We start from the raw sequence: 15,287 nt of genomic DNA on the forward strand, positions 1-15,287 counted from the left end.
CCTCTGTGATGTTTTGGATCGACAGGCGTACCTATACCCCTCTTAGGACTGGGGGCGGCGGCGTGACTAGGGCACGGGACTGGTCCTGGTCGCGCCGGACCAGATCAGTTTAACCCGTTGTCCGCCGGGGCGCAGACAGGTTCTGGTTCCCAGAGGGACTCTGTGCTTTTCCGGGGGGAAAATGCCAGGTCGGGCCGGACGTCACAGGGGTTGATGTCATGAATGTGTGTGTCATATACATGTCACCTTGAGTTGCCCTTAACAGTGGCATGCATTGGGGGATGGGAGGGGGCTGTCGGGGAGGCTGCTTCTGTCAACTCCTCTATGCATCCCTGTGTAGGTCCCGGTCCGCCAGGCCCAGGTCGGGCCTTGCCCTCAATAACCTGTTGGCCTGGGGATAACCCTTTTTAAACCTGAAACGCTTAAACTGCATTGTATAGCCTGTGTATGCACGCAGTTGTGTTTCTGGGGTTTCTTAGTGGGTTAAGGGAGCAACCACCTCCTGTTATAATAAACATAGGGGGTGGTTGTCTCCCCGGTGTGTTGGTAGCAGAGTCTACTCGCGGGTTGAGGCCGGGCTTGAACCTGTCTGCCCGAGAGTATGCCCCCGCGTCTTTAATGACATCTGCCAATTGTGTCAAACTCTTTCTCTGAACCTCGACCCCGCGGGATTATTAAATTGGCGGTGTTAGGGTTCGTGGAGATTGTGACATGGTGCACAGCATACCGAAACGCCCTTTCCGCCGGGGTACTGTTCTTACAGTAAGCCCCTTAGGCGCCTGTCTAGTCCGCAGTGCTCCGGGCGCAGGTCGAGTTCTACTCTTGGGACCTGTCGGCCTGGATTGAGGGATCAACCTCCTTGGAGGGTTGTCTCCCTGGCGCGCAGGCTGGCCCCACGTTATTGTGGACGGGAAGCCTCCTTGGGAGCGCTTCGGAGCGGCGTGCCAAGGGGAGAAGGGCCTTCACCTGGTTTAGGCCCTGTCCGATACGCTGGCGATGTGGAGGGTGGTGTCACCAGTGATCGTCTGGTGGGGTCTCGATGCCACGGCCTCATGGACCTCACCAAGCCCCTTTTTTCAGGGGGTCCTAGCCCCGGGGTGGCCTGAGGCTGGGACCTCCTCCGTGCTCCGCTGCTACGGCCTTGCCACGGGGTTTTTTTTTTTTTTTTTTTTTTACCCCGACCCCGCGATATTGGGGGCTGTGACAGGGTTTTGCTCACGTCCGTTCCCTGGTGGCGTGTGGGATGCGCGTCTGAGTAGTAAACAAAGGTAAGTCCCACGGTCTGCTCACCCTGTGCGTTTGAGGCGCTAAACCCTCTTCGCACAGTCGGTCCGATCTCCCTCCCGTCCCTCGCTAGGGGGGGCGGGGGGGCCCGGATCCTCCCCGGTTCTGATGGTTGTAGGGGACCTCAGCGGGTGCATCTGTCGGGCTTACGCTCTGCTCAGCTCTTGTGTTCCAATAGAGCAAAGCGTAAGCTATTAACGAAATATAACGAAGGTTATCCTATAACCCGTTATATGAGTAATAGCGAGCGCTTTGCTCTGACTCACTGAGGACCCCACGGTCTTCCGTTTTGGCGGTGAAAGACTGGGGAAGGAGCTGTGGTGTGGCCATGACCCCGCTTATATAGGAGCGGATGTGGGAGTGGTCAGGCAGGTGGGCAGGTGCGTACACGTGGTGAACATTTTCATTTTAGAATATGATTAAAGGGATAGTTCCAATAGAGCAAAGCGCTCGCTATTACTCATATAACTAGGGTTATAGGATAACCTTCGTTATACCTTGGTGTAATTCATCAACATGTATCCTATATCTTTTCAAACCTTGCTAAATTTGCATTGACACAAGAGTCATTACATCTGATATGTAAAAAAAAATTAACTTGTCAGTGCAATAGTTTTTTTTGTTTTGTTTTGTAGATTAGATTCAAATGTATTGTCATTATACATAAAGTACAGTACACCAAAAAGACGTTTTGGCATCCAACCAGAGTGCAAATGTAACAGTAAAGTGCAATAGTAATATAGAATGTACAGGTGATTAAACTGGGTATAAAATATATAAATTAGTACTACTGAGTATAGTGCTAATCACATGTATGTACAGAGTTGTAGTATTAAAGGTGCTGTAAGTGATGTTTCATTGTTAAAAAGCTCTACATTACAAACATTGATCACTGATATAGTGTTTGGTCAGTAACATGGGTCTCCCTGTCCCTCCGCTCTACAGTAAACACAAAATACATTTTCTGGTATCCCGTTCCAACTTTATCCAAGATAACCATAGATATGTTTACTTATTTCAAGAACTTTTGCCAAGCCAAATTTGCTTACTTGCACTGGTAGTTTACTTGTTTCGAGGACACATTTGTTTAAAACTATTTTTGTCAGACCATTTTTGCAGTGTGGAGTTCTCTTTCCTGATTGGAAAGTGGGATTCCCATTAAAGTGGGAACGGGATACCAGAAAATGTATTTTCTGTTTACTGCAGATTGAAGTGTAGAGCTATTATTTTAACATGTAGACAACTTGCTAACAAAAAATACCACTTACAGCACCTTTAATGTACAGTGATACAGGTATAAAGACTAGGGATGTCCGATATTATCGGCCTACCGATATTATCGGCATTAAAATGTGATATCGGAAAATATCGGTATCGGTTTTCAAAAAAAAAAAAAAAAAAAATTATTACATTTCTATAACCTTTATTTACCCAGGCAAGCAAGTAAGAACAAATTCAGATTTTATTTATTTATTGTCAAAAGTATGCATAATGTTGTAATAGATATGTAATGTTAATGACCTGAAATTATTCCATTTTTTTGGGGGGGGAACCCTGCATATATCGGTATCGGTTGATATCGGTATCGGAAATTAAGAGTTGGACAATATCGGTATAGGTAAAAAAGCCAATATCGAGCATCCCTAATAAAGACACTATGGTAGTAGTCATACTGGCTGGCACTAGCAGCATAACTAGTAAGAGTAGGTAAGATATATGTGCAGATATAGTATCTAGATATGTAAAAAGGATTATATGCAGATATATTCAGACAAATATGTATATACATATACCGGTATGCAGTGAATATATGGTATACATCACTATTGTACATGCTATCATACCGAGTTATAATGGGTAGACTATAGTATGAGTTAGGTAGTTACAGTATGATTAATTATGATTACAACAATGTGCTTCCCTCCATCAAAGCCAGAGTGAAAGGAGGGATTCTTCCTAAACTTCTGGTCAAATTACAAAATGTTTCTAATTTCGTCAATTTACCCACTGGCTTGCCATAACCCCCTCTCCCCTAGAGGAAAACACAGCATAGCATAGGGATAGGGAAATATTGTTTTGACGTTAATTAGTCGTTTTAATTAAAAAACAAAGCATACCAAGCATATTCAATATGATGAATTGAAAATGGGGGACCCTGATGTAAACAAGATGAAAGTCTTTCTCTGGTCCGCATCCCCTTGAGCTGTACTGTACCCATTCTGCAATCTGTTAATAAAGTTTTCAATCAATCAAACCAAATGTCTAAAATAGGCTACTGTGGTGTTTAAATTGGCTAAATTGTCCTGGTGGTGACTGGTGAGTGGCTAGTGGTCAACACACTAATAATCAGTTTTATATTGTTAGGACTAGCCTACCTACATTGTAAATATTGAAAATCCAAGGGTTTAATAAATGAGATATAAATAAGCTACAAACGTCTACCACGGGCACATGTCCACTCCACGACCCTGTCAGGAGTGTGTCCAGTAGACGACCCCTTTTTGGGTCACGACGAGTCACGACCCCCACTAGTTGAGAAACACTGATTTATACACAGGAAGCACGATGCAACAACCGAAAATGCAAATGCAGGCGACTCTGTGGGGCGGCAAGGAGGCGGCGACGTTATTTGTCAATGTGGTGGTGGGTGGGGGCAGGGTGAGGAGCGACCCACGGCGATTCCCCCCGTCGTCCTCAAATCGGTTTCTGTATAAACGTTATGTGCCACAAACCGTGGGAGTGAATAGTATTATATCACAGTAGCGCGAGCGCACGTTTTTTTTTCTTCACACAACGTATAGACTCGCGCCGCCAACGTCAACGGTCGATTTCATAACGTAGTGACAGTAGTCACGGCGGTTACGCTCCCGGGAAATAATTACCCCCCCCCACCGGCCCGGCCCACCCCCGCCTCAACGATTTTTTTTTTTTTTTTACAACTGCTGTTTTTCACTTGCTTTTTTTGCAGTCATGTGATTGTAACGTAACCCCGACCGGAAAACAACCGACGACGACGACGACCATCGCCGCTTTTGCCAGTAATGCTGCTGCGCGTGCGAGGAACAGAGCAGCAGCCGCGAGAGCAACGGACACAAGTCCCCCCCGGTAACAAACAACAACACGTCGACAAACTCCACGACGGAGCGGCCGGAGGAGAAAGGTAGGAGAGCCGTTAGGTTATCTTTCGGTTACCGGTGGAGCGGCGTTATTATTTACGCGCGGTTTCCACTCGATAACATTGTGTCACTTTGAAGTTAAAAGAAAATGTATTCGGTGACCACCCCCATCCCCCTTGTGTGTGTGTGTGTGTGTGTGTCCATGTCGAGGCTCGCGCTACACGGTTCGAGGAGAGGGGGCAGCAGATGCGGGGGTCCTTCTTCTTTCGTGGCGGCGCGCCTGTTTTGTGTCGAATAAACGGCGAGTTTTAAGTTAGTTCTTTTGAGAATATTTACGAAATCGACGTGACAACGCTTAAAGGTTTCTTCACCTATCGATTCCCCCTCCCCCGTGTGTGGTGTATTTTCAGTTTTGGAGAGAAAAGCGCTGCACTACGGAAGTGGCCGCTCAGTCTGTGGGATATAACTGACTGTTCCACGTGTCTACATTAGGGGCGGTGCTTTAAGCTTTACAAACAAGTTACTATGATGAACACATGGTATTATTGTAGATATTATTATATCATGTTCTGAAATGTAGATATAGAATAATTGTAGTTTGGCTGAAAGCCTGACAGACGAACATTATGTGTTTATAACCTAATATAGTATGTGTTTGGCCTAGCAAACGCAACAGAAATTACATTCAATTAGTGAATATCTTGTAGGCATCTTATTTAGTATAGCATAATGTACAGGGGTGTAATTTCATCAGTGTGGATGAAAGGGTTTAACAAGGGACGCTTTTAGATAAAAACGACACTTGTAAATGTACCAAAAGGCATGTTGGAGTACTACTGTTTGGTTTAATTTCTCTGTGTAGTCGAGCCTGTGTGTTTGGTTGGATGTGAGAGAGGAGGGGGAGAAAGTGTTCTGCAAGGCGTGTGACAGAGATTCACTCTGCCCACAGGCTGTGTTCCCAGTTCTCCTCTTGTCGGTGGGGGTGGAACCGGTCCTACCTCAGGAATGTGTGTCGACACTCGCAAACCTGATCATGTGATGGCCTGAAGCCCCCGGTCCGCATGGTGACCTTTTGGGGTCAGCAGCAGGCACCTCTGTGGGGAGGGAGAGAGAGAGAGAGAGCGAGTAGAGCTTCTGAATCTCCCCCTGGCGTTAGGGTTCACAGTTCACACGGGTTCCGTCGCAAACCAGGTCATGTGAGGTGGAGTCCCCTCGGAGTTCTGAAAGCAAACAGGACAGGTATATATAGAAACCAACCCCAGTACACCTCTGTTCCTGGGGGTCAATCTATTTGACATTTGATTGGTCAGGAGCCCTTAGTAGCTCCACTGTTAAGATAGTGAGGGTCAAAGGTGTTTTCTACGTCCGCAGGAGAGCGGGCGTCTGGAATAGATTTAGCTACATTGCGGCTGTATCGATTTTGTTTAGTCTGCGCGTTAGGCCCGGTGGTCTGTTACACTCGTCGACTTAACAACAAGGAAACAAACGTCTAGCGTTAGCGCTGTAACCCTCCCAGAAATGGCTCTCTAAATAGGCTGTAGGCCACAGTAGTCCCGACCCTCCCCTTCTTCTACTTAGCCCCGTCCCTAGAGATGAGCCACAGGGGTTGTGTGAGAACGGACTTCCGGAAGCCGTCATGAGAGGTCAATAAGTAAGCCAGCCACTCTGTCTCTCTTCCCATCAAATGCTGGCTAGCGGAATACGTAGGCCAGCTACAAACGGCCTCTACAGGAAATCCCCCTGGCTGTGTGGCTCTGGTCGTCTCAGATTATGAAGTTTGTTGCTCAGAGACCGCATGCAGCCGCGGCGACAGAAGCAGAGGCCCTCTCTTCCTGAACTAAGGAGGAAGCTTCTATAGTTGGGTTTTTGCAAACATTTTGGTTTATTATATTTAGGCCTATAATATCTCTCTTGCAATGGCAAAACACAGAGGTCTGACTCTAAATGTAGGGGTTTAGGCATAGAATAGACCTGGATAATATTGTTGTTATTACGCTTGGTCTTTTGAGTGTGTGTACTGTGTAGCGTGCTATGTCCAGCCTTGTCGTTGACTTCAGATTAAGCCATATAATTTTTCCTTATTATCCGGGAGGGTCGTCAAGGAGAAGCCGCCTATTCTCAGTCCTTGCCCCACAATGGTGGCACGAACTTCCCACCACAGTTAGGACAGCCGAAACCCGTCCAATATTTCGCGTGGACTAAAGACACACTTCTTCAACCATGATCTGAAATTTAAAAAAAATCTAACCCTAACTAACCTTACTGTCATGCACGTGTCCTAATATACTAACCTACACTGTAGCACTCAACACTTTGATGAACATTGTTACTCAGCTGATAGAGTTGTGCCCTTCCTGATGACTTGTCGTACAGAACTTGTAAGTCGCTTTAGATAAAAGCGTCAGCTAAATGACCAAATGTAAATGTATTATAATATCAATTTTTTTTTATTCCATTCATGCTTAACAATTTGTCTCAAGTATGTATAAGCGGACTCTTCCACCACAGTGGTAGGCTAAAGCAGGTCGTTAGCTCAACCCCCAGGCCCTCTCTCTCTCTCTCTCTCTCTCTCTCGCCTCTAAATGTGGTAGCGAATGTACTGTGGTCTCTTTCCAGACAGGAAGCTGACTGTTACCCATGTGTGTGTGTGTGCGTGCCCGTGTGCCTTTTGTGCAGGTTGAAGAATGGAGTTGGCCAACCATGGTCTTATCCTCCTGCAGCAGCTTAACTCCCAGAGGGAGTTTGGTTTCCTGTGCGACTGCACCGTGGCCATCGGAGACGTCTTCTTTAAAGCTCACAAGGCCGTGCTGGCCTCCTTCTCCAACTACTTCAGAATGCTCTTCATCCACCAGGACAGGTATAGTTGGCGTGTTATGGCAAGGTCCTCTCTTTCCCTGTAGGCTGTGTCTGTGCGTGTGTGTGTGTGTGTGTGTGTGTGTGTGTGTGGACCCAGAGAGATTTATGAACGTGAGACACAAGTGCAATTTTGAACCAACCACCGTGAGCATAACTTCAAACCTGTTCTTCTCAAACGGATCTCTGTAATGAAACGAGGAACAGAGACGATCAATAAGAATCGGTTCCCTTCGCAGTAGGATTGCCGCGGTAGTCTGTGGTACCGGTATATGCTTTTTTTTTTAATTTAATTTTATTATTTTATTTTTATTTTTAAATAATTTAGTTAATTTTCACATTTCAGTGCCCACATTCAAATAAAGAAAAAAGCTCATTTGTAAAATACTGTGACGGAGCGGCTCCGACACAGAGTGCTGGCAGTGCACACACACATACACACACACCACACATTCCCCACTCCCTTCTGTTCTTTCTAAGTACTTCATAAACCTCACTATTGTCCCTCTTTCCTTTACCGTTTCAGTAGCGCAATCAGGGTTTCCGTTGTCCGGTAATTACCGGTTTTTGACCGGCAAAATCTGTTGAAGTCCGACAATCTGTTGAAATCCGACATATTTAATCTCTCTGATCATAATGTCCGGTGAAAATAATTCCCTCTAAGCACAATTTGATTATTTGAATTGTATTAAAATAGGCAAAAATTAAATAGCCTATGCGATGAACGAAACAATCATTACATTTGTTTCATTGTTGCTTCACCAATAATGACAACGATGTGTCAGCGGGAGCTTGGTGCTGGATTTGCGAGAGCATGCAGCTGCAGAGCTGCAGAGCCCACAGAGCTGTGCCCGCACAGTGCAATACTCCAATTCAGCCATTGGCAATTCAGCTGTTGGGTGGGGGGCGCTGCTGAGCGGTCCCCAGACCGGACCTGAAAACACAGCTGGCTCTGCGGCTCTGCAGCTGCATGCTCTCGCAAATCCAGCACCAAGTCGTTGGGAGGTGGAGATAGTCATCACGCAAACCCACGATAATGTTGCCGTCTCTCTCTGCCAAATTTCTCAGTTCTTCGCTTGATATAATTAATACAAATGTCCAATATAACGGAATTCGTTAGCTCATAAAAATGTGATTATAACAGACTGCTGTTTATTAATGTCGGGCAGACTGCCCACAGACACCTCAAGTCGGCAGCAGCACGAAGTCTCGAGGGACTTATTTTATTTGGAATATATTAATGACCGTATATACGCAAAAGTAGCCTAGTTTTAAGTTAAAATATTATAAATCTACATGCCTTGAGGATGTCATTCTTTATATAGCCTGCCTATCAATTGTTTTTAAGCTCAATAAACTCTGACCGGAATTGATCCCATTTGTCCGGTAGATTGAAATCTACCGGACACTGAGACCGGCAACAATTGTTTCTAACTGAAACCCTGAGCGCAACCAAGGCTGCTAAACGTGTTGTCAAGCGTGTAAATCGGACAACATTATAACCTGAACGCGTGGACCGCACATTTTTTTTAGGTTTCACTTTCACTTAGTTTTAACTTCACGTGAAGGAGAGAAAGAAGCTCCTAAAGGAGGTTAAATAAGGCTGCAGCTACATTGCTCCATCGGTCAGCGTCCGTTGGTTTAACCTAACGTCAACTCTCTGTCCAACAATTGGATACTAATGATTGAAAAATCTATTAAAAACGTAGACGGACAGACACAGCAGATCAATGTAGCCATATGACGTTAAAGATCAAGGTAAGCGCTCTACCGATATTGAGTGTCATTTTCACGAGTTTATTAGTCATGGGAAATTCCATATCACCGTGGCAACCCTAGAATGCACTTGGAAGAACATTATGATGTATCTCATAACTACTGCTCACCATAAATCATTCGGCATAGTTAAATACCTGCATAACAATCACGATTCGACTTATTACAACTAAGTGTAAGTGAGCGCACTCTACTTCATGCAAGCAAATACTTTACAGGCCTAGTTCTACCTGTTTGGTGACCATTTAAGGCGGGAATGGTGTAATTCTGTTTACCATTGGATATTATTGATGATCACAGACATCAACATCATGGTAAATGGACTGCATTTATATAGCAGCTTTTATCCAAAGCACTTTACAATTTATGCCTCCCACCGACGGTGCAGGCGACCATGTAAGGTGCCAACCTACTCATCGGGACACGTCGACACGCTGCCTGGGTGGAGCGGGAATCGAACCGGGAACCTTCCGATTACCAGACAATCGCTCTACCTCCTGAGCCGCTGTCGCCCCTATATCACTGTGGAAGCCTGTCTGGCCCATTTGTCATCCGTATACATCTGATGTTAATTGTACTTTCTTTCCTTTCCTCAGCGACTGTGTCCGACTGAAGGCTGCCGACATCCAGCCAGACATCTTCAGCTACCTCCTCAACCTGATGTACACGGGCAAACTGGCGCCCCAGTTGATAGACCCCGCGCGGCTGGAGCAGGGGGTCAAATTCCTGCATGCTTACCCCCTCCTGCAGGAGGCCAGTGTGGCCAGCCAGTCGTCCTACGCTCACCCGGAGCCCACCCTCAACCTCTCCACCTCCCTCTACGGCATCCAGATCTCCGACCAGCAGGGGGTGGCGTCGGCCAGGGTGCCCGCCCGGCGCCAGCTCTCCTCGCCCTTTGACCTGGAGCAGTTCAGCTCGGAGATGAAGTATCCGTCCATGTCGGCCATCACGGCGGTCTGTGCGAGCCTGTCGAGAGCCAAGCTGCCCCCCTCGCCGCCGCAGGTGGAGGCCTCGACCAGCTGCATTCAGGCCGCGATCGAGGAGCGGAGGATGGACTCGATGGCCACGGAGAGTCCCTCCGTCAACGCCATCCTCCACGTGAAGCCCAGCATCATGAAGAGGACCGCCTCCTTCCGGAAGCACTACTCCTGTCACCTGTGCAGGACCCGGTTCAACCAGAGGAGCCTGCTGAGGGAGCACCTCCTCCAGCACACCCAGGCCCTCCAGCAGACTCTGTCCGAGACCGGCGGCGCCCTCTCCCCGCTCGTCCCGGGGGGACACCTCGCCGTGGAGGTCGAGGAGGTGCTCAGGGGGAGCGGGGGCGGCGGCTCCAACCACGTGACCGCCATGTCGGTGGAGGTGATCAGCGACAGCGAGCAGACGCCCGTCTCGGGCGCCAACATGGACTCCTCCCCCCGGGCGGAGGTGACCACCTCCAGCTGGGGGGTGGGCGGCGGCGGCGGCTCGCTGTCCCAGGCGGACACGCCTCCCCCATCGGACATCGCGGACATCGACAACCTGGAGAGCGCCGACCTGGACCGCGAGGTGAAGCGGCGGAAGTACGAGTGCTCCACCTGCGGCCGCAAGTTCATCCAGAAGAGCCACTGGCGCGAGCACATGTACATCCACACGGGCAAGCCCTTCAAGTGCAGTGCCTGCGGCAAGAGCTTCTGCCGCGCCAACCAGGCCGCCCGGCACGTGTGCCTCAACCAGGGCACCGACGCGTACACCATGGTGGACCGCCAGAGCATGGAGCTGTGCGCGGCGGGGGAGGACAGCAGCCAGATGGAGGCGCTGTTCCTGGGCTCGACGAGGCCCTACAAGTGTAACATTTGCGAGACCACCTTCTCCAGCCCCAACGAGGTGATCAAACACCTCTGCTTCAGCCAGGGGGCCCTGGCGGGGCTCCAGGGGCAGGTGGGGCTGGGGGCGGGGCTACTTCGGGGGGAGGAGTTTCCCAAAGATGAAGGCACTGATTTGTCCAGTGCCGGCACCATACTGACGCCCATTAAGACTGAAGAGATCCTCGTAGAGTAGCATCAAGATCCTATATTTTTGTCCTTTTTTTGACTACATGTTTATTTTCTAAATTATGGTTTGTAGGTAAGCTAAAGACATAGTTAGCCGGGGTATATATATATATATATATATATATATGTTGGAGGTTTTCTATATCTACTTAAAAGGATTCTTCGGTACAAATTTAGGAAGTCACGAGGCTGTCGAAGTGTGTGTGTGTGGCCTGAAAACCCAGATGAATACGCCGGGGGTTTATCGTTGAAACGGCAGGGGCCTTAGTTTCATCTCATCACTTCCCTTTTGGTGTCCTATGGTATTATGCTCTCACGCAAGGCCGGTGCACATCGGTTCTGTTAAGCTATTTAAAGTTACCGTCGAGCGGTTGAGCTGGCCAGGCGTTCAACTCGAGAGGAAGCAGAGAAAAATGTTCTAGTGGGACTCTGAAAGGTGCTGCTCCAAGTATTTGTGACTGTTTCAGTCGCCATCAGAAGTATACGACTTGTTTTTGATTTGTGTGTGTGCTCAGTACAGTTTCTACGGTCGGATGGGAGTACCAGTAGCTTGTGCTAGAGCAGCCATCCAGCTACGGGGCATTAGTACATACCCAAACCTAACCTTTCACCGTGACCAGAGTCCATGATGTCTCCACTGTTTTGAGCGAGTGGGTCGTATATGAGGAAAGTACCCGTCTTCCATTTGCGTGTAGAGCCGTGTCTTCGTGGAATCGGTAATGTGGTAACTCCCTTGTTCATCTGTGCGTTCTCGCTTAGCAGCCTCTTTTCCTTTTTCTTTGACCTCTGCTACATTATGTTGAGTGTGCCAACTGTGAGAGTGTGGTCAGCTACCGATGTGGGTTCCTTCTTTAAAGCACAATTGCCATATTGAAACAAGTGTTTGTCCATTGAGTTGACAGGTTGTCGTAACATAAACCTCACGTGGGCGAAGAGTGAACGCCCGTTGCTTTAGTCGAGTTTACTTTTGTGCCACTTTTGATCCTTCTCCTCGTTACATGGCTACTGTGTGCATTCGTGACGCTCTTGTTACTGTTTTAAAGAGACGACACGTTGATGCATTTCTATACCTTGAAGGGAGTGTTCCATCCTGTACAATATTGGGCACCTTGCCAACGGCAGGCGTTCGTTTAAAAGCCACAGAGATGTCGTTTTAGCGTTGTTTTCTGCCAAGAGTGCGACGTTGTGCAAACGCGCCGAGAGTCTGAGGTCGGAGGTCAGCCTGGTGTAACGCGGATGCCTTCTAGCCACGACCCTCCTGTGTTTTGGCTAAACCATGCCACTGCCCCCCTGGCGTGTCTTCTTGTGTTGCGCTTTGGATCACTCATATTCGTGCCACACAACCCTGAGGGAAAATACTGATCTAAGGACCGCTGCATCGCCCGGGTGTTTCTAGTTAGCTAAGCTGTGCTGAAGTTGGTCAAGACAGTAGTGGCTAGAAGAGCAACATTCTGTGCTAACGTTGGTCAACAGGTGCCCACTTGGGAGAAACCAGACATAAGGTGACGTCCGTCTCTCTGTGGCTTTTGGCGACTGTCGGCCGTTGCCGAGACTGATTTTTAGCTTGAATCTGTTCTTAAAAGCCCTTAATTTTGGTCTATATAATACCTTTCTAATTTTATACACAGTGCTATATTTACAAAGAATATTTTATATTGCAAAGGTTGTATATTACGAGCGTAATTTTGTTTTCATTGTAAACAATCATTTATTTAGTCTAGTGAAAGGTGTACGTATTAGGGACGGGCATGAGTCATTATTTCACGGTAGAAATGGAAGTCGAGCCAGCCTTAATCTCGTCGATCGTTTGAATCATGTTAATAGCCTAGCTTACTACTGTACAATAATGTGTTGGATTATTTTGGCTATTTTCCAGACCTTTTTTGTTTCATTTTCTTCCAAGTTGCTCTGGGGCACTTCCTTTCCTTTGTATCATTTTGCAAGTGTATGCATGGTTTGTCCAGCCTTTTAATCTGTGTGAATGTTGTATGAAATAGATTTAAAATGAGACGATTCTGTTGGATTATTCCGTTTGAACAATTCAATTACTTGATCTGTGAAAGTAATGTAAATGCCTTTCCCTAGTATGTGTTTTTGTTGTTGGGCCATGATATTACTGAACACCTTATTTTCAGATAGTCTGCTGTAAAACAAAAACAAAAAAAAGGAAAAAAATATATGAATTTGCAGAGAAGATATTTTTTTCCCCTGTATAATATGGAGTACAGGTTAGTGACGCTGAGCATGGGTTCCAGATCCCAAGTTTTGGCTTTTAGTGAATCTCTCCTAAATCCTAATCCCGCTGGTGCTCAAAAGACCTACGAGGACTGAAGTGGAGAATGCAATGTAGCAGTTGGTTCCTGGTTATTAGCCAATGGGTGGGCTAGATGGAGCTATTTTCATCATGCGCCCTCCGGTCTTGTATACCGAGGTCTGTCAAAGAGGGGGAAGGGGGGACTCTGTCCGGTCCTCCCGGTGATTTTATTAAATGGGATATTTTTTTTGCCAGTTTTATGACCAGCTTCGTCCATAAAACAAAAATTCCCATCACATTTAAATTGACAAAAAAAAGTGACGATTATATAAACTTTTAACAACTTTTTATTTGATTTTTTTGTCTTATTTGTATCTTGCCTCAAGCTTGTTCTGTTGTGGCCTTGTGAAATCATTTACTACTGACGTCTTTCTCAGAGCTCACTAGTCTCTGAACACACGCAACTGTATAGTTAGGTCTGAATTATTTTAAGTGTTCTTCAACCATACCAGTCTTCTGTATAACCAAGTTTTTTTTTCTCTATTCTCCATCCTGTTGCCTGGTGTTTATTGAATCAGTGTTGGGTCTTGTGGAGAAGGACTGAAAACCCGAACCCTCGATACTTGAGTGAGAGCGCACAATACCCACCCGATACACCCAACACTCAAAGCTGAGTCGAACAGTTACTGTGATATTCTGTGTTCTCAGGAACGTGAGTAGTCTGATGTGTAAATAATTTAAAAAAAGATACGTTTCTTTTACATTTTCACAATGAAGAATGAACAATAAAAACAAATGTTTTGCATAGTTACGGATCCGTTTGTCTTGTTTTGTCGTCGTCCACTAGTTAGCCTTTATGATCACAAAAATGAAGGGTCATCCTACATGTAAAACCTGACATTACTTGTTAATGTTCAAGTTTCAAGTTTGCTTTTATTTGTCACGTATAAAGTACATGTTGATTATAGTGAAATGCTTGGTTCTGTATGAGCCCCTGAGAATGCTTCATACAGTAAAAAAAGGTAACAAATATACAAACTAAAGTACAATGAGGTACAAAAACGTTTTAAATGCAAAAATGAGGTATGGATGTAGTGCAAATCTCTTTAATAAATAGATTAAATATGGTGTAGTGTTAAAGTCTAAGGTGAGTGTGCAATGAGTGTAGATGTATGTGTTGATACATAGTCATTGAGAATCCTGATGGCCTGGGCCCAGGAGTTCAAAACTTGTAATCCCTATCTGATTGGATCAGATTTGTATTCATTCATTTCAACTCATTATGAATTGAAAATGGGGGACCCTGATGTAAACAAGACAAGTATTTCTCTGGTCTGCATCCCGTTAACAATTGTGTGTATTGAGCTGTACTGTGCTGTACCCATTCTGCAATCTGTTAATTAAAACTGTCAATCAATCAATCAATAGGGATTCAATGTTTTGAACTCCTGGGCCCTGGGGATAGAAGCCCCTTCTGAGTCTCTCTGTACTGGCCATGAGACTCCGGTAGCGGTTGCCTGACCGCAGCAGTGCAAAGAGGCAGTTGTTTTGGTGGCTAGAGTCTTTTTTGATTATTCTCTTAGCCTTACCCATGCAACGCTTGGTGTAAATGTCCTGGAGAGTGGGAAGCCCACCTCCAATTGTGCGTTCGGCTGATCGAGCCACTCTCTCAAGTCAAGTCAAGAGTTTTAATTGTCACGGCATACAGGTATACAATGAAATGCGGGTGGTCTTGCCCGCAACGATGTGCAATACAGTGGTACAACATATAATAGAATCAAAAAATGAAAAAACAACATTGTACAGGTAACAGGTAACATGGAGTGACATCTCGGTATCTGTACATGGTTATTTACAGAGCATATGGGACATGCTAGTTAGCTTTGGTAGTGCAATACACTGTTCCTGTTATTCTAATTTAAAGTGTCCTTTCCTTTGGCCATAAGTGTGCGTGTGTGCGACATGAGTGTGTGC

At 46.3% G+C, this 15,287-nt stretch overlaps 1 protein-coding gene across 1 annotated transcript; it reads left to right on the forward strand.

Moving 5' to 3' along the window:
* The first annotated feature begins 4,314 nt into the window (after positions 1-4,314).
* zbtb2b (zinc finger and BTB domain containing 2b) lies at positions 4,315-14,054 on the forward strand. The gene is made up of 3 exons (XM_084313967.1): positions 4,315-4,444; positions 7,077-7,257; positions 9,626-14,054. Exons 2-3 carry the CDS (start codon positions 7,085-7,087, stop codon positions 11,064-11,066), a joined length of 1,614 nt encoding a protein of 537 aa, XP_084170093.1. The 5' UTR covers positions 4,315-4,444; positions 7,077-7,084; the 3' UTR covers positions 11,067-14,054.
* Positions 14,055-15,287: the final 1,233 nt, after the last annotated feature.

Source organism: Notolepis coatsorum (assembly GCF_963971535.1).
Source record: "Notolepis coatsorum genome assembly, chromosome: 5".
Taxonomy (NCBI): Eukaryota; Metazoa; Chordata; class Actinopteri; order Aulopiformes; family Paralepididae; genus Notolepis; species Notolepis coatsorum.

Bases quoted from the DNA above. Each gene is read 5' to 3' on its own strand.
- zbtb2b (XM_084313967.1), top strand. From the start codon at position 7,085: ATGGAGTTGGCCAACCATGGTCTTATCCTCCTGCAGCAGCTTAACTCC. The intron at 7,258-9,625 runs GTATAGTTGGCG...TCCTTTCCTCAG, and splicing joins CTCTTCATCCACCAGGACAG to CGACTGTGTCCGACTGAAGG.